Source organism: Pollachius pollachius (genome assembly GCF_949987615.1).
Source record: "Pollachius pollachius genome assembly, chromosome: 15".
NCBI classification, from domain to species: domain Eukaryota; kingdom Metazoa; phylum Chordata; class Actinopteri; order Gadiformes; family Gadidae; genus Pollachius; species Pollachius pollachius.
The window spans coordinates 3,351,482-3,374,001 of NC_136948.1; the positions used below are offsets into that span (position 1 = coordinate 3,351,482).

At 49.5% G+C, this 22,520-nt stretch overlaps 1 protein-coding gene across 1 annotated transcript in view; it reads right to left on the reverse strand.

Moving 5' to 3' along the window:
- Positions 1-22,520, reverse strand: part of syne2b (spectrin repeat containing, nuclear envelope 2b) — a 137,672-nt gene that overhangs the window by 28,607 nt on the left and 86,545 nt on the right. The window contains 29 exon segments of the mRNA XM_079752350.1: positions 2,010-2,204; positions 3,123-3,354; positions 3,840-3,934; positions 5,524-5,671; positions 6,182-6,336; positions 6,451-6,567; positions 6,787-6,969; positions 7,424-7,667; positions 8,229-8,362; positions 8,550-8,720; positions 9,080-9,205; positions 9,492-9,647; positions 10,149-10,328; positions 10,780-10,902; positions 11,381-11,641; positions 12,160-12,304; positions 12,580-12,773; positions 13,070-13,201; positions 13,340-13,513; positions 13,862-14,062; positions 14,753-14,842; positions 15,111-15,215; positions 15,600-15,794; positions 16,167-16,325; positions 16,815-16,937; positions 17,356-17,491; positions 18,061-18,176; positions 19,175-19,279; positions 19,742-19,990. Coding sequence (XP_079608476.1) covers positions 2,010-2,204; positions 3,123-3,354; positions 3,840-3,934; positions 5,524-5,671; positions 6,182-6,336; positions 6,451-6,567; positions 6,787-6,969; positions 7,424-7,667; positions 8,229-8,362; positions 8,550-8,720; positions 9,080-9,205; positions 9,492-9,647; positions 10,149-10,328; positions 10,780-10,902; positions 11,381-11,641; positions 12,160-12,304; positions 12,580-12,773; positions 13,070-13,201; positions 13,340-13,513; positions 13,862-14,062; positions 14,753-14,842; positions 15,111-15,215; positions 15,600-15,794; positions 16,167-16,325; positions 16,815-16,937; positions 17,356-17,491; positions 18,061-18,176; positions 19,175-19,279; positions 19,742-19,990 — 4,644 coding nt within the window.

The following is a 22,520-nucleotide window of genomic DNA, read 5'->3' on the forward strand; positions in this document are numbered from 1 at the left end:
CCTCTCAGATGGGGGCGGGGGGGAGGTCCAGGTCGCACTGTTTGAACCAGCCGTCTCACACACACGTGCACACACACACGTGGGTGTGTGAGATGGCTGGTTCAGGCAGCCTCACCTGGCTGAGTCTGATTGGACTCTGGAGCTGGGTGAGGCTGCACACCTGTTGCGCATTGAGTAATCAGTGTGCCCAGGTTAAACCGGCCATCACCACACACACACACACACACACACTCAGGTAGAAGCTGTGTTCAAAATCGTTCCCTATTCACTATTCCCTATATAGTGTTCATGATATAGTGCACTATATAGGGAACGAACAAACAAGAATTTGGACCCTACGCTGAGCATTTCTAAACTTCATTTGCGTCAGTAAATGCGCCGGGTATTTGTGTGACGCAGACAGATGCGCCCACATCATGTAAACAAACGGGGCACTCACGAGGAAAGCTAGAGCTTGTATTGATTTTGAATGTTACATTTCCTTGATCAAGGTTTTTTTTAAATTAATTTTGAATGTTACATTTTCTATGTTAAATCCCAAATAAATTGTTGACATTTCTAAACTAAAGCCGGAGACTCCATCATTAAATGTATTCGTTTTCGCGGTTATTCAGCTTCTTCTTCTCCGGAAAAACACGACCGCATTGCATTGTGGTATACGGGAGTAACATGTAGGGAACATCGCATTTACACTCAAATTTTGGGTATTTTAAGTGCACTATATAGTGCATGAAATTAACCACTGAGAACTCGAACACCACTACAAAATTGCGAGCACCCTATATAGTGCACTATATCCGTGATAGGGAACGATTTCGAACACAGCTAGAGATCTCCTGCACGGCATCATGGAGTACCGTATCACTGTCAATCAACGAATCAAACCGGTGTCAAAAATCCCCACCACTCCAAAACATAGTCCCGGTTTCCAGGTGTTTTCACAGATGGAGGTCTGATGGAGGTCATTAGGTGGGCATTGGACCTCGGGGATCGGACCCACCCCCTAACTACTACTGCAACCCCTCATCACCCAGGGGGTCATTACCACGAGCACCTCACGCCTGGGGGAGGGGCTTTCCAGGAAACATGGCGTCCAGTCTAGGAATGATTGTGTGTGATTGTTATAATTATGAAGCGTTGGCACGGCCCAGAGGTTAAATCATACTTGGGGGGGGGGGGGGGGTCCGTCAGAGTCTGTCGCCATGGGTTACGGCCGTCTCTCCCCCCACCATGGAATCCTGGCTGCGGCCAATGCTACGTCAGTCCTGCTACCTCTTCTGCCCTATATCCTGTTACCCTCCAGCCCCCATCAGCCATATACATGTATACGTCTTGACTTCGTCATTTCTTTTCCGCCTTGTTTTTGCTCTTTTCTCTGCGTGTATTCCGCTGCTGTAACACCTGAATGACCCTGACAGGGTGAACAAATCTCATCTTGTATCATCTCAAAGGGGTGAGAAAGGGGTCATACTTTTTCGACTTTTCCCTTATGTTATAAGACGTATGTATACATGTTTTACGTTAGCACATGTTTTTCAATGATTATCTCTGAGCCAGAAACGCCCACAGAGAACGCCCTTCAATAAGTGCGGGAAACAGCTGGTTTGCGCTCAAAATTAGCTTCCGTAACAGTGTGACGTCGGACTGCAGAAGCGCAGCGGCTACCCACGGTGTTAACAACTTCCCGGGGTTGAGAATTTGCCAATGCGCGCTCAGAGCGTCGACCAATCGCAACAGAGAGGGCAGGCTGACCATGATACAAAACACACAGTTTTTGAAAGACGCTGAAATGGGTTTTGCAGAAATGAACAGTGTGAGAATAATAAGGGGTATTTCTAACATAGAGGAATGTAACCCTATTCTAATAGTAGTGCAATTATAAACCCTAAAAAAAGCCTGAAATGGGAACTTTAAAGCAGAGGTCCACATCCTTAAAGGGGCGTGTCCCATTAGGCTATGCTCTCACAGGAGGGGGGGGGGGCTCTTTCTCCCCGATGTGCTGGTCGTACCTGGATGATGGACAGGGTCAGGGCGCTCCTCTTGCCCAGCTGCTGGTGGAGCCGGTCCCAGTCCTCCTGCAGGGGCCCCAGCTCGGCCTGTAGCCCAGCCTGGGTGTCCTCGTCCCCCATGGAGAAGAGCTGGCGGCCCACCTCCAGCGTCTGGAGGTAGCTGCTCTGGTAGCGCTGAGACAGCAGATCCACTCGCTGGGGAGGAGACACACACACACACACACACACACACACAGTTAGAATGCACACACACACACACACACACACACACAGACACATACACACACAGTTAGAACACACAGGGCGAGAGAGAGAGAGAGAGAGAGAGAGAGAGAGAGAGAGAGAGAGAGAGAGAGAGAGAGAGATAGAGAGAGAGAGAAGGAGTCTGACTAACCCCTGGCAGGTAATACAGGTGATGAGTTGTACAGCTGTGTGTGTGTGTGTGTTGATGTTGTGAAGGTTGCTGAAGAGGTTCTAGCTGCTGGTAGTAAATCCGCGTTGGGAAGGTTTCCAGTCCCCTTTCACGAGGAGGGACAATCTGACTGCTGGGAGGTTATCTGTCTGTCTGTCTGTCTGTCTGTCTGTCTGTCTGTCTGTCTGTCTGTCTGTCTGTCAGCAGGTTGTCGCTCCAGGTTAATAGCACAGCCAATCACTCTTATCTCTTCAGTATCCTCTACTGACAATGAAGTCTAAACGCGCTGCCTAATCTCATTGCGAGGAGTAATGTCGATGTATTTATCTTAAAGGAGATTTAATCACCAACATTTCCTCTTCAACAATACGGCCCCAAATATATCTTCTTATGGAACCACGTGTCTGTCTGTCTGTCTGTCTGTCTGTCTGTGTTTCTGTGTGTGTGTGTTTCTCTCTCTCTATGTGTGTGTCTCTCTCTCTATGTGTGTGTGTGTCTCTGTGTGTGTGTGTGTGTGTGTGTCTCTCTCTCTCTATGTGTGTGTGTCTGTGTGTGTGTCTCTCTGTGTGTGTCTCTGTGTGTGTGTGTGTCTGTGTGTGAGTGTGTGTTTGTGTGTGTGTGTCTCTCTGTGTGTGGGTCACTCTCTCTCTCTGTGTGTGTGTGTGTGTGTGTGTGTGTGTGTGTGTGTGTGTCTCCCCTACCTGCAGGTCCCTCCAGGACCGGTGCAGCAGCAGCAGGCTGGCCCTGGGGGGCCCCGCCGGGGGCAGCAGGGCCCGGCTCTCAGACAGGAAGTGCTGGATCTTGCGGAGGCCGCGGGTGTAGGCATGGCGGTGCTTCACCAGCCCCTCCACCAGGGAGCAGCGCTGGGACGCCCGGCCCACCGCCCCCGCCCACTGCGCCCGCAGCTGGGACAGCTGCAGCAGGAAGTCACTCCTGGGGGAACAGGAAGTCAGGCAAACACCACCGTGACACGACGCGATTGGCTGCTGGGTGTAGTCGGTCGTTAGGGAGGGAATCAAACACAACGGCACCACCTGTACTGTCGCACAACACACTCACACACACGCACACACACACACACACACACACACACACACACACACACACACACACACAGGCTAACACACACACACATTAGTGTTGTGTCCCAGAATCCAAAGACGGTTGAAAACCAAACTAAAGAACGGCCTTTATTCAAATCATTCTGAACTACAAATATATAATACAGCAGAAGATAAAGTTGAACACAAAGGGGAGGATGAGGAAGGGAAGGACGAGCAAGATGATGAGGTTGATGAAGGTGAGGACATAAGTAGACAGATGAAGGTGAGGAGGAGAAGGGAGTGGAGATGAAGATAAAGGCAGACGTGGAGATGAAGAGGAGGATGGCGGTGAGCGGGGTGATGAAGGTGAGCTACCTGTCCTCCACCTCTCCTCTCTGCAGCAGCAGCAGAGCTTCAGACACCACCGAGTGGAGCGTCTGGTGCCCGATGGAGAACTCCACCTGGAACCTCTACGCACACACACACACACACACACACACACACACACACACACACACACACACACACACACACACACACACACACACACACACACACACACACACGCACACACGCACACACCCGTGAGTGTGTGAATGTGTGGTGGTGTGTATCCGTCTGTGTGTGTGTGTGTGTCGGTGTGTGCATGTGTGTGTGTATGCGCACGCGCGTGTGTGTATGCCTGTGTGTGTTTGTGTGCATCCATATGTGTGTTTGGTTGTGTGTTTCCCTGTGTGTGTGTTACCTGGTGTGTGTCCGTGTGTATGTTACCTGGTGTGTGTCCCTGTGTGTGTCCCTGTGTGTGTGTCCCTGTGTGTGTTACCTGGTGTGTGTCCCTGTGTGTGTCCGTGTGTGTGTCCCTGTGTGTGTGTCCTAGGTGTGTCCCTGTGTGTGTCCCTGTGTGTGTTACCTGGTGTGTGTTCCTGTGTGTGTGTTACCTGGTGTGTGTCCCTGTGTGTGTGTTACCTGGTGTGTGTCCCTGTGTGTGTGTCCGTGTGTGTGTCCCTGTGTGTGTTACCTGGTGTGTGTCCCTGTGTGTGTGTCCCTGTGTGTGTCCCTGTGTGTGTTACCTGGTGTGTGTCCCTGTGTGTGTGTTACCTGGTGTGTGTCCCTGTGTGTGTGTCCGTGTGTGTGTCCCTGTGTGTGTTACCTGGTGTGTGTCCCTATGTGTGTCCCTGTGTGTGTGTCCCTGTGTGTGTTACCTGGTGTGTGTCCCTGTGTGTGTGTCCCTGTGTGTGTCCCTGTGTGTGTTACCTGGTGTGTGTCCCTGTGTGTGTGTCCCTGTGTGTGTCCCTGTGTGTCCCTGTGTGTGTTACCTGGTGTGTGTCCCTGTGTGTGTTACCTGGTGTGTGTCCCTGTGTGTGTGTCCTAGGTGTGTCCCTGTGTGTGTCCCTGTGTGTGTTACCTGGTGTGTGTCCCTGTGTGTGTTACCTGGTGTGTGTCCCTGTTTGTGTGTTACCTGGTGTGTGTCCCTGTGTGTGTGTCCGTGTGTGTGTCCCTGTGTGTGTTACCTGGTGTGTGTCCCTGTGTGTGTCCCTGTGTGTGTTACCTGGTGTGTGTCCCTGTGTGTGTCCCTGTGTGTGTTACCTGGTGTGTGTCCCTGTGTGTGTCCCTGTGTGTGTTACCTGGTGTGTGTCCCTGTGTGTGTGTTACCTGGTGTGTGTCCCTGTGTGTGTCCCTGTGTGTGTTACCTGGTGTGTGTCCCTGTGTGTGTGTTACCTGGTGTGTGTCCCTGTGTGTGTGTTACCTGGTGTGTGTCCCTGTGTGTGTGTTACCTGGTGTGTGTCCCTGTGTGTGTCCCTGTGTGTGTTACCTGGTGTGTGTCCCTGTGTGTGTCCCTGTGTGTGTTACCTGGTGTGTGTCCCTGTGTCTGTGTTACCTGGTGTGTGTCCCTGTGTGTGTGTCCCTGTGTGTGTCCCTGCGTGTGTCACCTGGTGTGTGTCCCTGTGTGTGTCCCTGTGTGTTACCTGGTGTGTGTCCCTGTGTGTGTGTTACCTGGTGTGTGTCCCTGCGTGTGTCACCTGGTGTGTGTCCCTGTGTGTGTCCCTGTGTGTGTTACCTGGTGGGTCCTGAGCTGCTCCCTCAGCCCAGTGTAGCAGCCAGGCAGCTCCACGGCCAGGCCCTCCTCCATCCTCTGGAGGAAGGCCGTCCACAGCTCACACTGCCCCCCGAAGCACTGCTGCTGGAGGGCTGCCGCCTGCAGCACACTGCAGACACACACACACACACACACACACACACACACACACACACACACACACACACAGGCAGACACACACACATACACATGAATACGCACGCACGTGCACACACGCAGGCAGACGCACACACACACACACATACATACGAACGCACGCACACACGCACGTGCACACATGCATGCAGACAAACACACACACACAAACACACAAGCATTCGCACACACACACACGCACACACACACACGCAGGCACACACATGCATACGCACGCATGCACGTGCAGACATGCACACACGCACATGCGGACACGCACACACGTGCGCAGACACAGACACATACACACGCACGCACACATGCACACACACATGCACACGCGCAGACACAGCACACACACACACACACACACACACAAACACACGCATAAACACGCTATGTAGACTGCATGTCGATACGGGTGTAGCGGTCACAGATGTTGACATAGGTGCAGAGTTTCTAGAGATGGATTTGTAGATCCTACCTGCAGGTCTCCAGGGCCCTGGCGGTAGTCTCCGCCCAGGCGTGGTTTAGTCTCTGCAGGCGGTGCGTGGCAGCGCCCCCCAGTGGCAGGAAGTGGCTGTGCTCATTCAGGACGTCCAGGTCAGCTGACCACCCGCTGGGCTCCAGCAGATCACACTGAGGAGGAGGGGGGAGGGGTTAGAGGAGCTGTCACTCAAGACAGACTCCTCCTCTTCTCTACTGTTAGTATCGTGACGTCTAGTATCGACCGGGGGTGTGGTCAGGTGTTACCTGGGAGGGGGGCGTGCCTTGGGTCTGGGCTCCACCCACAACCTTCTGCCATTGGTCCAGATGTTCCTCCAGAGACCCCAACATCCTGTCAAAGTCCTGGAGCTGATCCAGCTCCTCCTACACACACACACACACACACACACACACACACACACACACACACACACACACACACACACACACACGTTTGTGTTCCTTCCTAGGTTTCCAAAGTTACATAAAACACACACAAACTTTTCATTTTGTAGAAAATTCATTGATTAATGAATGAATCTATCCAATCAGCTGTTAATGTATCCATACATTCATTGATTCAGCCATTCATGCAAATCCCACCTGCAGTTGAGTCAGCTTCCTGACCAGCGATTGGCTGAGCTGCAGCACACCGCGGGCCAGCAACCGGCACTCTGATTGGACGAGGTCAGTGGTCATGGGATCCAGGTCACCAATCAGGTTCTTGGAGGCCCTAAGCCCCTCCTCCAGGTCTTTCTGCAACATGGCCACGCGATGCTGGAGGGACTGGAGAGGGAGGAGGGGGATAAGAACTGGTCGACTCCCAGCTGAAAGGTTCTGGGTTCGATCCCCAACGCCCGCGGTCTGAAGGCCTAGGTTAACCCTACCTGCTCCTTGATGACCTGTATTTAACTCACTGTGGGTTGCTTTGGATAAGTGACTGTCCAATGACTTAATAGTAGCAGTAGTAGTAGTAGTAGATGTACCGATATTCACTTTTTTTAAATCAATTTCAATTAAAAGGCCCCGGTTTTACGACCAGGTGTGATGTCCATCCGCCATTACAAGATCTCCCCATTAGTGACGACACAAGTGAAAGAGTCCATCCGATGAATGACGGGCTGAACCAACTGGCAGGCTGTTCTATCCAGCATGCAGCCGGCTGGACACTCCCCCTTGTGATGTCACTAGTGGCTCGGTTTTGAAACGGCTTGTGATGGTGAACCCTCATCCTCCTCACCTCCGCCCTCTGGATCAGAGCCCTGACCCGGTCCCGGCTGGGGTCCGTGGGGGGGTCCTGAGTGGGGTCCTGGGTCTGGTCCTGGGTGGGGTCTGTGGGGGTCATCAGGACGGCCGTCTCCCCCTGCAGGGTTTGGAGCCTCAGAAGAAGGGGCGTGGCCAGGCCAGTATACTCCTCCCACTTCTCCAGCAAGGCCCCGCCTCTACAGAGGCGCCGGTCAACGTTACGACACGCCTGAGCCCACCTGACAGGAAACAGGAAACAGCATGTCAGTGGCCTGCTATTGTTAATATTTAATTATCCTTCTTTTGATTTTGCACCAAATGTTTTATTTCACACGGTGTGTGTGTGTGTGTGTGTGTGTGTGTGTGTGTGTGTGTGTGTGTGTGTGTGTGTGTGTGTGTGTGTGTGTCCAACTGTCTCTCCGGGTGTGTGTGTGTGTCCACCTGTTTTATATGTGCGTTTGTGCGTGTTTGTCTCTGTATGTGTGTGTCCACCTGTCTCTCTGGGTGTGTGTGTGTGTGTCCACCTGTCTCTCTGGGTGTGTGTGTGTGTGTCCACCTGTCTCTCTGGTTATATGTTGAACGCCCACGGCCAATAAATAAACCATCCACGCCCCCCCCCTGTATATTCTGTTTCCACTCCACCGTGAGCCAAGGTCACGAAATTTCGTTTAATATGTGCACTGGTGCACTTATTGAATGACAATAAAACAAGTCTAAGTCTAATATGTGTGTGTGTGTGTGTGTGTGTGTGTGTGTGTGTGTGTGTGTGTGTGTGTGTGTGTGTGTGTGTGTGTGTCCACCTGTCTCTCTGGGCGTCTCTTCGTTGGCGGAGCAGGTCTCCAGCAGCAGGACTGAGTTGTCCCTGCAGGGTAGAAACGTCTCCATCCAGGACGTCCCACCGTTTGGATGCTGCCTCTGCCTCATCTCTCACACACTGCTCACACACACACACACACACAACACACACACACACACACACACACACACCCACACACACACACACACCCACACACACACAGAGCGTGAGGCTGATGTCCCTGATTTGAACCGTGTACTCTTTAGATGACATCACCGAGTGGCTGAACCTCAGAGTCAGGTTGTCACGGTAACCGGCCCTGTACCTGAAGGGCCTGTTGGACGTCACGCTGGGCTCCAAGGCACGGCTGCACGTCGCCGTAGTAACGCAGCGTCTGGGCCGTCCTGGTGGTCCCCGCGGTAACCAGTCCGAGAGTGGCCTCCAAGCGGGCCCACAGCAGCCGGACCTGGGTCAGACTCCGGACCACCGACCCCCTCTGGAGGGGGGGGGGGGGGGAGAGAGAGAGAGAGAGAGACAGACAGACAGACAGACAGACAGACAGACAGACAGACAGACAGAGAGAGGGGTGAAGAAGAGAGAGAGAGAGAGAGAGAGAGAGACAGACAGACAGACAGACAGACAGACAGACAGACAGACAGACAGACAGACAGACAGACAGACATACAGATGGGGAGGGGAGACAGAGAGATTAAGCAATCTTACAATGTGAAAAGAAGTCATAACTTCGAGGTGAGCTGACAGAATCATTCAGAACTCAAACTCGGCAAACGGTTTCCGTCCGACCGAGCCGCCACTCGTCCGCGGAGCTCCCGGCCTCGTGATCAGGGCCACTACCTGCTGGGAGAGGGCGGAGCAGCACCCCATGGCTCGCTCCACCGCGGGGGAGTACCGCTGGCCCCGGGCTCCGGCGCTCAGGGCCTGGAGGTCGGAGGACGTCTGCTGGACCTTCTCCTCCAGCTCCTGTTCCAGGGAACACAGGCAGGGGGGTTAGAACGCACGGCTGTCATCACGGCTCGGGGAACTACAGGTTTTCAGAGTAAAAGCCCTCCCGGTTTTTTGGACTTTAGTGTTGGGTTTGAGAAGGACTTTTTCTTTCTAAAGGGGGAGTTTGTAGTTCTGTTTTCGATGAACATCCCCCCTGAGAGAAGTAAGATTGGTTTTTATTTATGATTAAGTCACTAGAGACTTAGAGTGTATCTTTAGGCACAGGTCATTAATGAGCAGGGAGGGGGAACATCTGGCCTACCTCACAGGTGCGAAGGCTTTTCTCCACTTCTGATTGGCTGTTGGGAGAGAGGGCGGAGTCTAGCCAGCTCTTCTGGTCATTGATCCAGGAAGTGATCTGGTTCAGTCTCTCCTGTCGCTGGGATTTGGATCTCAACCCCCCAGTCACGTCCTGGACCTGAACCACACAGACAGACAGACAGACAGACAGACAGACAGAAGGTCAGGAAGCCAGACAGAGCCAGACAGAGAGAGAAACAGACAGACAGACAGACAGACAGACAGACAGACAGACAGACAGACAGACAGACAGACAGACAGACAGACAGACAGACCGATAGGAAGCCGGACAGACAGACAGGAAGACGGAAAAACAGAAGGTCAGGAAGACATACAGAGCCAGACAGAGAGTCAGGCAGGAAGACAGACAGACAGACAGACAGACAGACAGACAGACGGACAGACAGACAGACAGACAGACAGACAGACAGACAGACAGACAGACAGACAGACAGACAGACAGACAGACAGACAGACAGACAGACAGACAGACAGACAGACAGACAGACAGACAGACAGACAGACAGACAGACAGACAGACAGACAGGTAGAGAAGCAGACAGACTGTTATTTCCTTCTTAAAGAGTGAAACAGGAGTTCCTTCAGGGAGTGTTCTGACCTGCTGGTGGAGGTTCCACTGCAGACTGAGCCAGCGGTGGTGGAGAAGTCCCTGCTGCTCTGCCAGCTCTCCGTCCCCACAGCGCCCCCGCTGGCCTTCCAGAGTACTGCAGCCCTGGACCACAGGCTGGTGGGTGAAGTCAAGAGTAGCCTGGTGGAAACACATCTCTCTCTGGCGCTCCTGAGACACAAAGGTCATGATTTACAATTAATTGAAATTACTTATAGATCGTGTGCATATATTGATTCAGGTGGAAGAGCTAAGACCTGAAACATGGTTCCCAACTGCCCAACCATTTAGGCATGTGACCCCATTTCTAGGACGCAAATCCTTTAGACTACAAGTTGCATCTGTTCCCCACAGTAAACTATGAGTGTTGAGTCAGTTAGCAGACTACTGATGCCTACCCACTAATCAACAGTAGACTAGTGTTGGGTCCGTTGGCATGCTGGCGATACCTACCCACTAATCGACACTAGACCAGTGTTGGGTCAGTTGCCTACCCACTAATCCATTTCAAATTCGAAATCAAATTGCATCATCGTTTGTCTCTCTGGCTCACAGAGTGAGGTACGATGTGTACGTTGTCAAGCCCAACGGGTCTGTTCTGGTTCTGGTCTGGAGGAGTTACCTTGTAGAAACGCAGGCACTGGTCGAGGTCATCTCCCTGGTTCTCCAGCTGGGCTTCAGTCCTGCTGATCCACACCTCTAGATCCTCCATCGCCCCCTGGTGGCCTAGACACTCCAACCACCGCTGAGGAGCAGAGGAGAGGAGAGGAGGGGAGAGAGGAGAGGAGAGAGGAGAGAGAGGAAAGAGCAGGGGAGGAGAGAGAGGAGAGGAGTGGAGGGAGGAGAGGAGAGAGGAGAGCAGAGGTGAGGGGGGGAGGAAAGAGCAGGGGAGGAGAGAGAGGAGAGGAGTGGAGGGAGGAGAGGAGAGAGGAGAGGAGAGGCGAGGGGGGGAGGAAAGGAGAGGATAGGAGAAAGAAGGAAGAAAGGAGGAAAGGGAATAAGAGGAGGAGAGGGAAGGAGGGGAGTAGAGGAGAGGAGAGGAGAGGAGAGAGCAGAGGATAGAGGAGAGGAGAGGAGAGGAGGGGAGGGGAGGAGAGGAGAGAGGAGCAGAGGAGAAAGGAGAGGAGGGGAGGGGAGGAGAGGAGAGAGAGAGGAGAAATGATGTTACAAAATTGTATTTTAAACAGTATAAGTTGGAAGGTATTTGGTACAAGCTTCCTCACCTGATGTAGCTTGTGTTGGATCTCATGAACCTCTGTCTGCAGGTGGTTCCAGGCCAGATCTACCTGCCTCAGCCGGCTGGAGACGTACCCAGACTCAGGACCAGCAGGCTGGGCTGCAGGGGGCAGCTCGTCCCCCTCCTGGTCTCTCTCTGTGTCTCTCGCCCACTCGCTCTCTCCCTGGTGGGCGGTTGACAACAGGGTCCCGGCACTCACCACTGACGCCCTCAGCTCAGACCGGCCCGCCAGCTCCTTGGAGAACTCCTGCAGTGTGGGCAGTAGCCTGTTAGCATGAGCCAGTTAACATTAGCCAGTTAGCATTAGCCTGTTAGCATTATTCTGCTAGCATTAGACTGTTAGCATTAGCCTGTTAGCATTAGCCTGTTAGCATTAGCCTGTTAGCATTAGCCAGTTAGCATTAGCCTGTTAGCATTAGTCTGTTAGCATTAGCCATTTAACATTAGCCAGTTAGCATTAGCCAGCTAGCATTAGCCTGTTAGCATTAGACTTTTAGCATTAGGCGACTGGCGTCCTTATCCTGCTCAGCTATCTTCAGTCATGGTATAAATGATTTCTTGTTGGCTATGTTAGCACGTTAGCATTAGCCAGTTAAAATTAGGCGGCTGGCGTCCTGCTCAGCTATCATCAGTCATAATATTAATTGTAATTTGTTGGCCAACACTGGCATTAGACAGTTAGCATGAGCTTGCTGTCATAGGCCTCCTGGTAAGGTCATCATAGTCTACATACATTTTTGCTTCTTTGTCATCATTGTTTCGTACCATGAACTGAAGCATGATGTCATCCCAGCTCTGCCGAAGACTTGGCTGATCCTGATTGGCAGGGTCAATGGAGTGTCTCCACCTGTCAATCAGCTCCCTGGTACCGCCCATCCATTCAATCAGCGAAGCCGATTGGAGGGTGAACCTGGTATCACACAGTTGACATCATTTACTGAGGACATTTCCTCAAAAGAGGATCATGCTGATTTATCTTAATATACTTATATTTTTATTTAAAGTTTTCTTTTAAATAATTGTCATGCATTGTTTGTTATTGATTGTCCTTCAAATATCTTTAAAATGTCGTTGCTGCTTTGTAAAACAATATGAATGGCCTGTTTGTTTGAACCTTGTTCTGTAAATAAACTTGCATTCCCTAAGTGAACATTTATTATCTAGTATTTCCATGCCTTCCCCCACCTGTTGAGCAGCTTCCTGTTGCGTTCGGTGAGCTTCTTGTCGTGGTCCAGCCTCTTATGAAGGCGGTTCCAGCGAGCCTCTAGCTTCTTGGTGGCCACGCCCACCTCCCTACAGCCCGCCCCCTGCAGCCAAAGCCCCGCCTCCAACAGCTGCCCCAGCCTCGGCCTGCTGTCCCCCAGCGCTCCACTCAGTTTCTGCGCAGAGCCACAACACACCTTCTTTAATAGCGCACACAAAAATACACATACAGACACCCACAGGTAGACATAAAGATAAACACTGTCTTCCAGTCCCTTAACGTGTCGTTTTTGTTGTTTGATTCTCTGTGAATCCGATTTCTTAGTGGTATATTAAAGTAATTAATTGTTCTGGTTGAATTGTTCCCTTTGTTATGCACTTTGAATTGCTGTTGTGCATGAAATGCGCTGTATGAATAAAGTTCAATTTTAAATGAAGTTGATGCAGGAATGCGAGTATGAAGATAAATGACCTGGTACAAATTTATTCTGTTAGGTAGCTCTTCCTCAGAGTCCTGAGCCAGGTGTATCTTGGGAGCTGAAGTCTCTGTGTCTGATAAGAGGCTGTCCAACCAGGAGCTGTCCTGCTCCCACTGGGCCCACATCTGAGGACACAAGAATTGACCAATCACAGCGACACAGTTTAACAGATCGCAAAACACTAGCACCTCTTTAAAGAAATGGTTGTATGCACAAAAGGTGCTACAGCCATGAACTACAGCCGTAGTTTCAGTGACAGTTACCTGTAAGGTGTCCTCCATCTTGCAGCCGTGCTCCAAGGCTTGTAGCCTCAGCTGAGAGACTTTATCCTGCAGCGCCTGCACTTCCTCAGCCCGCCTGCCGGGGGCGCCGTCCTGGACCCGCCCAGACAGGTACTGCAGGCTTCCCACGTGTCCGTCCAGGGATTGGAAGAACTTCTGCGAGCGACAGAGAGAACACAAGCTCCAATATTCAAAGGGACTACTATTTTATCCCTAGCTCACTGTCTTCAAGCTATTTCAAAATCGACCCATTAGTGACATCACAAGTGGACGTGTCCACTCAGATGTAGGGATGGATCAGCCTACCAGCCTACACTGTGGACTGCACCAACTAGTCAGCTGGAGCCCATTTATACATCATACCTCACTGGGCCTTTCAGACCTTTTAGATTTCATGATATCTATCGCTGATAAGTCCTTCAATCTCCCCTGGGCGACTCCATATGCAAATCAGGTAACCCCAAGCGGGGCCCCGACCCAGAGATTGGGAACCACTCCACCCACCGTATGGGAGCTCAGCAGGCCCTCCAGTCTGTCCCTGGTGTGGAGCTCCGCGCTTGGCAGCAGAGAGAGGCGTTGGGACCCCAGTGTCACCAGCTCCTCCAGACCCAGCACCAGTCTCTCGTAGTGCCGCTGGAGATCGGCTCCCACCTGTAGCTCCTCCCTTCTGGAGCTCACCCCTGCCTGGGCCACATCCAGCGCACCCTGGGAACAGGAGGGGGGATTAAGCTAACCCAATAAAGATCGCTAATGGCGAAACGCTAACCAGCATGCAATTAAAGTGGCATCAGTTCAATAAATGATAGAATATTGATTGATTTATAGATAATTGTTAATAACAACACTATTTTAAATTTAAGTACGATATATATATGCATATATATAAGAAGTAATCTTGATAAAAAAAAGTACATATACCAATTTGCGATAGATACCACATAAGTACTTATATTAATACATTCATAAAGTAAGTGGCCTAAATAAACAAAAGATTGTGCTGGGGAGAAAGTGACAGACCTCCTGTGTGTTTCACGTCCTAACCTTGACCCTAAAACAAGGAGGTTGTGCCTGTGTTCCGGTTCTCAGGCTTCCAGTGTTTTCTACATTCCTGTCTGACATATCATGTAAGATGTTATACACATAAAACAGTGAGATCTGGTTCCGATCTGGCTCCGATCTGGTTCCGATCTGGTTCCGATCTGGTTCCGATCTGGTTCCGATCTGGCTCTGATCTGGCTCTGATCTGGTTCTGATCTGGTTCTGATCTGGTCCTGATCTGGTTCCGATCTAGCTCTGATCTAGCTCTGATCTAGCTCTGATCTGGTTCTGATCTGGTTCTGATCTGGTTCTGATCTGGTTCTGTTGGGGTGACCGTGTGGTCGTTCTCTGGGCTACCTGGAGCGCAGAGGCCTGCTGGGACAGACAGACAGGAAGCGACGATGAGTTTACTTCCTCCAGGAGAAGGTCAACCTCACAGGCTTGATCCTGTAGACACACACACACACACACACAAACACACACACACACACACACGCACACACACGCACACACACACACACACACACACACGCACACACACACGCACACACACACACACACACACACACACACACACACACACACACACACACACCCACACATACACACACACACACACACACAGATGCTTAAACATTAAAACCTCTTTATTAGCACCATTATTGTTAATTGATGGTTAATTACAGCAGTGTGGGAACACAGAGATGGTGAGTACCTGGAGGCGTCGGGTTAGCTCCTTTCCCTCGATAGGATCGGTGGTTAATTGGTGCACGGCCGACCAGTTAGAATCAAGTTCTGCCTGCAACTCTTTCAGTCTCCTCTGATAGGTTGAAGAGGGTCAGTTAGTTCTTTCATGAAAACAACTCATTCAAGCCAAAATTAAAATGGTATAAATTGTTAAAAGTTAAACAGGATAAAAAGTATGATTCACATCATTTTAATTAATAAGATTAATAGGATTGATACAATTGATTATTTAAAAAAAGAAAGAAAGAAAGAAAGAAAGAAAGAAAGAAAGAAAGAAAGAAAGAAAGAAAGAAAGAAAGAAAGAAAGTAAGAAGAAAAAAGAGAGAAGGAAAGAAAGAAAGAAAGAAAGAAAGAAAGAAAGAAAGAAAGAAAGAAAGAAAGAAAGAAAGAAAGAAAGAAAGAAAAAAAGCGAGAAAGAGAGAGCGAGAGAGCGAGAGTTCGTAGTGGTGAGGTGAACCTGAAGCTGTGAGCTCTTCTGCTGGAGGACTTCCAGATGGTTCCGTCGGTCTCTGAGTCCGGTCTGGACCGCGGGCAGGACTCTGATCAGGAGGTCCAGGCACCGCTGTCCGGACCCTGAGCCCAGGACCCCCGTGAGCTCTGACCCCAGAGAGGCCAGCTCCCCGCTCAGAGAGCCCAGCTCAGCTGACAGGTCCTGGGGGAGGGAGAGGTCCAGGTCAGTGAGTTGAAGTCCCGCCTGGTCCTCTCACTCATTTGTCATGTATCCTATGTGTTGTGCTAATTAGTCAGGCTAATTAACAATCGCCAATTAGGGCAGCTCATTAGGTTGACCACATTGGAGAGGATGAATTCCAATAGAGACACTTTAGCCATCAACCTTATCCCAAGAGATCTATCAAACATATTTATAAAGATAAAGATAAAGAAGCTAAATGTGGCTAACGAATGAATGGCCTCTGCTACATTTGTGAAATAAGCAGGTTTAGAATATTAGTAACTAAAGTGACTAATGAATTGTAATGGATGAAGTGAACTAAAGGGCCCAGAGCTAGAAGAGGCGGGTCACCTGTAGCTGCACCAGCTGTAGCTCCGCCCCCTCTGTACGTGTCATCACCGGCGGTGACCTCAGCAGGGTGTTGACGCTGGACAGCGACAGGGACGCCCCGTACAGCGCATCACACGCACCCTCCACCAGCTGCTGGTTGGCGCCGCCTGCAGGACCTCCCTGGTATTACACCACACCAGTCGAAATAAGGATTTTAAATCAAGTGAGTTGGTAATGTTATATACGTCTCAAAGGTTTCTGTTATTCTTAGATTTCGTTTTTGGCTTTTACAATGTTTAATATCTTTGCTTTTGTTTTGTTGTTTTGTTGTTTCCCTTGTTAAGCATTTTTTATTTACTTTATTTATAAAGCCCTTTGGGTGCAACCTGCCAAGAGAAAGATTATATAAAATAAGTTTGATGATTAATTCTTCATATGTCTGTCTCACTACTTATCTGTCTTACTACCTGTCTGTTTGACTACCAGTCTGACTTACTGCCTGTCTGGCTGACTACCCGTGTGTCTGACTACCTGTCTGTCTGACTACTACTCATGACTACCTGTCTGTCTGAATACCTGTCTGTCTGACTACTATTCCTGACTACCTGTCTGTCGGACTACCTGTCTTTCTGACTACCTGTCTGTCTGACTACCTGTCTGTCTGACTACCTGTCTCACAGCAGCGGAGGCGCCCAGGGCTCGCAGACGGGCTGAGAGGTCCTGGAGGTCCTTTAGCACCTGGGGGGCCCTCACACCGCCTCCTGCACCCAGCCTGAGGGAGGAGTCTGGCCCCTGGGGGACAGGAGGAGAAGGACCGTCAGAGAGAGACAGATGGACAGACAGATAGTTAGAGACAGAAGGTCCATAGTAAAGAGAGAGAAAGAGTGAGAGAGACAGAGAGAGAGAGAGAGAGAGAGAGAGAGAGAGAGAGAGAGGAGAGAGAGAGAGAGGGAGAGAGAGAGAAAGGGAGAGAAAGAGAGAGAGAGATATAAAGAGAGAGAGAGAGAGAGAGAGAGAGAGAGAGGGAGAGAGTGAGATAAAGAGAGAGAGAGAGAGAAAGAGAGAGAGAGAGAGAGAGAGAGAGAGAGAGAGAGAGAGAAAGAGAGGGAGAGAGAGTGCTCCTGAGGGGGTGATGAACCAGGAGGTGATGAACAGAGGGAGCAGAGAGAGGAGAACAGGACATGTAGGAGATAATGAGGAGGCTATGTACCTCCTCAGGGCGTCGGAACACCTCCTCCACCAGTGCCAGGAGTTGAGTCTGGAGGAGGTCCCAGCTCCTCCTCCCCAACTCCTCCTCCACCTCCTCCTCCTTCACCCCGACTACGGCAGACAGGACGGAGGTTCTCCTGCAGGAGGTAGGACGCACACGGCAAGTTCAGGCACACTTCATCCATTCTTTTGATCGCCTTTTGTTCTTTCTCACTTTCTTTCTTTCTCTCTCTATCCTTCTTCATTCCTTCCTCTCTCTCGTTTTCTCCTTCCCTTCTCTCCCTTTCCCTTCCTCCCATCCTGTCTCCCGTCCTGAGCCCTAAGCCATGTAGTCACACGCTAAGAATGGAGGAACGCACGGGTTGAGCGACAGAGGACATACAACGAACCAAATGTTGATTGTAAAGCTGATCTTTGGGTAAAGTCTAATCTTTCCATTAGTGTCTAATGTTGTATGTGGAGCTCCACCCCACTCTCCTCAACTGCTCCCAATACAAGGGGATCAATGTGCGTCCGTCAGTATGTAGTTTGTGGACAACATAACATAATAGTGCATCGTAATCCAAGTATGTCACAAAATGTCTCATCACAAAGACCGAAGTGCTATGTTGCTAGTGTTGACAAATTATAGTTGTAACGAATGTCACCCGAGCACCCGGACCAATATTGTCCATTAACATCACACAAGAGCAGCATCCCCCGTTACCGTGGCAACGGCAAGCTGGGTTCCTCTTGGTCCTGGCTGTGGAGGCGTCCTCTGCTGTGTTGCCTAGCGATGGCCCGGGCCAGCCCCCTCTGCTCACTCAGCTCCTGTTCCAGCTCCTTGAGGAACCCCCCCCCCAGAAACACATCCATCAACACACTCACGCAGTCCCTGAATTCCTCTATGTGAACTCTATGTGAACTCCATCTGGTCTGTGTGTGAACTCTATGTGAACTCTTTCTGAACTCTGTGCACTCTATTTGAACTCTTTCTGGACTGAATGTGAACTCTATGTGAACTCTTTCTGGACTCTATGCACTCTATTTGAACTCTTTCTTTACTGAATGTGAACTCTATGTGAACTCTTTCTGGACTCTGTCCACTCTATTTGAACTCTTTGTGGACTGTATTTGAACTCTATGTGAACTCTGTGTGAATTATATGTGAACTCTATCTGGTCTGTATTTGAACCCTATATGAACTCATTGTGAACTCTCCTTGACCTCTATGTGAACTCCATCTCAACTGTGTGGGATCTCTATGTGAACTTCATCTGGACTCTATGTGAACTCTATGTGAGCTCTATGTGAACTCTTTCTGGACTCTATCTGGACTCTGTGAACTCTATGTGAACTCTTTGTGAACTCTCTGTGACCTATATCTGGAGTCTATGTGAACTCTAAGTGAACTCTCTATGCGCTGAACTTCGGTAGGGACACGGTTCAGCATTGATCGGTGTAACGCAGGAAGCTCCTCAGCTGTTTTATTCGGATGTTAAATGGAGGCCAGCTGCCGAGTGTCTATGCTTTCATCCGAACATCCAACCCACATCCTGTTTGTGGTAAATGTGCATCAAGCGTGTCGCTTCACCTTCTATTCAAATGATGGGGAAGTCAAATAATTCATTTTAAAAAGATGCAGAAGATGCAAGTCTATTTTAGAAGTACAGAACATTCCTTGTAAAACAGAACAAAACACAAGTCGAAAAATACCCAAACCAATCAATTCCCCTCCGGATCAAGGAGGTGCTCGTTGATAAAACCCGAGATGGACGGCTTGCCAGGTATTGCGTTATTTACCTGAAACAAAAGCCATGTTTCCCCTGTCAGAAGCGTACCTTCTGCTGCTGAATGCTGCTCTGACGCAGCAGCTTGTTCTCCGGAGAGGAGAACATCTCCTGAACGCTGGCGCTGCGCTGCAACCTGGCCACCCCACGCCCTCCCTGGGAAAAGGTGGAGGAAAAGTGTATTCTTAAGTGATGAGGGCATCAGGACCTATAGCGAGCCACATTTAGTCAGAAGAACAACCATATAGAACAGAGTAAAGTACCTATTTCGACAAAACTAAAAACCTATTTTGACAAACATGAACACAACGTGGTTGCATATCTTCTCGTCTAGCTGAGGGTTCACTAGAAGCACCCTGGAACATAGGAACCAATGGAGTGGAATTTGAAGTGTGACACACAGCATTTCTAATGCAACAGTAGTATAATAGTATATAGACTATACTATCATACTACACAACTAACCATACCATATAGTGTAATATAGGCTCTGCTATAGTACATTATATAGTTATTAGTGTATTACCGGGTCTCATACAGACTATGCTATCGTAGTTTACTTTAGCAATGCGACTAATAGAGACTATAGTGCACTATATGGTTAGGAGAGTAGTTTACCGGGTCTTTGGGCTGGAGAGTAGGGGTAATCCTCTCCTCCTGCCGCTCCTCCAGGAGGTGCTGGAAGGAAACCAGGTTGGTCTTGAGAAGCTCCAGTTTTGAGGCCAGCAGCTCGGCTGACTCCTGGTCAGAACCTGCACAGACCAGACCCTCCCGGACTCCCTGGTCCTGTTTCAGGTTCAGATTCTGGGGTCCTGAGCTAGGATCCGACATACTGGTCACCTTCCGTTCTATCTCCTGCAACATCTCCTGTTAAGCAAACACAGGTCAGAAACACACCTGTACTGTCAGAAACACACCTGTACTGTCAGAAACACACCTGTACGGACCGAAACACACCTGTACGGTCAGAAACACACCTGTACTGTCAGAAACACACCTGTACGGTCAGAAACAGACCTGTACTGTCAGAAACACACCTGTACTGTCAGAAACACACCTGTACGGTCAGAAACACAGTTAGGAACACACCTGATCCTTCAGAAACACACCTGTACCACCCGAAACACAACTTTATTTTACGAACACACCTCTCTTTTTAGGGAAAATATATTTTGTAGGCATCCTAGAGCAAAATGCCCCAAACCTCTACCTGCTCCATACCGAGATGGATCTGAATTTATTTTAAAATGCTTTGGATTAAATTAGATTGAATAACAAATGACTGAAAAGTGAATAGTAGTATGATTATTCATATGTCTGTATTCAGGGAACTACCCCTTTATAAACCCTCCTAAAACTTGAGAGGCCATTTTTCTGAGAACTACTATTACACCTGAAGGGTGAGCAGAATGAGGTCACTGGGAAGGCAGCTGCCATTTTACAAAGTCAGCGGGCCAGGTTACAGTTGAACGTTAGGTCAGATGCGATCAGAGGCAATACGTTTTCGTTATCTTCTGGTTTCTTTATTTCCTTTGTTTTTTTTCTCTCGGCAGAGAGTAAACTCATTCATCTCTTGTGTGCTACAGGAGCTCGACTGTGTCCTAAAACTTTAATGGGTCCTGGAATCAGGTTTCCAGGTCAGCCGTATGAATGACGCTGTCTTAAGAAAGCCTGACTAATACCAGACAGAAAATATGGAAACCCCCTTTTTACTTTTGATGAGATTAACAATTAACAATTTTGCTAATTCTAGCAGCCAAGTAGCCTATGCTCGGCCTACCTAGGTTTATGAAAGAAAGCTTTTTACTCATATATTTCTTATTAAAACAATAGCTATTTGAAAGAAAAGTGAATGGTCTCATGTCCTTAATGACAGCTGAGAGAGACCGCCTGGAACTACAAGCTCCTCCTGTGAAATGTGAAAGGCACGCCTCGAAAATCAATATGTGCTCAAAGGAACATCACTGCTTTGCAGAATAGAAGCAGACAGCCTGGGTGTGATGGCATGATTCGTTATTCAATCGTTCGTTACTTGCAGCTAGTCATTCAAGGTACTTAATTGTGTAGCATCTACGGTAGCTGCTATCGCTGCTTTACACGGGGAATGGGTTAGCCTAGCGATTGTAATACTTGCACTTGATTCTATGAACGTCTTTACTGTACCGACAGCGATATATTGTTTCACTTCTTATGACAAATGTACTTATTGTAACAAATGCACTTATTGTAAGTCGCTTTGGATAAAAGCGTCTGCTAAATGCCCTAAATGTAAATGTAAATGTAGTCAAACAGTCTGAAACCTGAGAGCTGGAAAGCATGTGATAAGAACACCTTAAATGTTATCATCAAGATCACAAACTCATCCGTCAACCTTATGCTTTCTCTTTCAGCCAACACGTCAGTGGCCCCGCCCTGAGAGCACAGGCTAGGAAACCTTTTGTTTGGCATTGACTACTGCATGCTGCTCATTGGTTGGCACTGATGACTGCTGGCTGCCCATTGGTTGGCACTGACTACTTGTGGCTGCCCAATTTTTGGCACTGCCATGTATTGGCTGGCTGCCCAATGGTTCAACAATGCAGAAAGTGTCCTGGTCATATCCTGTTAGAAATGCAGTTGTTAAAAAGCGTGCAACTTCACTGCCCATCACTGCACTTCAGTCTCTCACGTACATGTGTTACCTGTCCGGGTATAGTTCATACTCAGGTGTGTTACCTGTCCAGGTATAGTTCCTACTCAGGTGTGTTACCTGTCCAGGTATAGTTCCTACTCAGGTGTGTTACCTGTCCAGGTATACTACCTACTCAGGTGTGTTACCTGTCCGGGCATAGTTCCTACTCAGGTGTGTTACCTGTCCAGGTATACTACCTACTCAGGTGTGTTACCTGTCCGGGCATAGTTCCTACTCAGGTGTGTTACCTGTCCAGGTATACTACCTACTCAGGTGTGTTACCTGTCCGGGCATAGTTCCTACTCAGGTGTGTTACCTGTCCAGGTATACTACCTACTCAGGTGTGTTACCTGTCCGGGCATAGTTCCTACTCAGGTGTGTTACCTGTCCAGGTATACTACCTACTCAGGTGTGTTACCTGTCCGGGCATAGTTCCTACTCAGGTGTGTTACCTGTCCAGGTATACTACCTACTCAGGTGTGTTACCTGTCCGGGTATAGTTCCGACTCAGGTGTGTTACCTGTCCAGGTATACTACCTACTCAGGTGTGTTACCTGTCCGGGTATAGTTCCTACTCAGGTGTGTTACCTGTCCAGGTATACTACCTACTCAGGTGTGTTACCTGCCAGGTATAGTTCCTACTCAGGTTTGTTACCTGTCCAGGTATATTACCTACTCAGGTATGTTTCCTGCCCAGGTGTGTGTGTGTTTGCATTTGAAGCATGT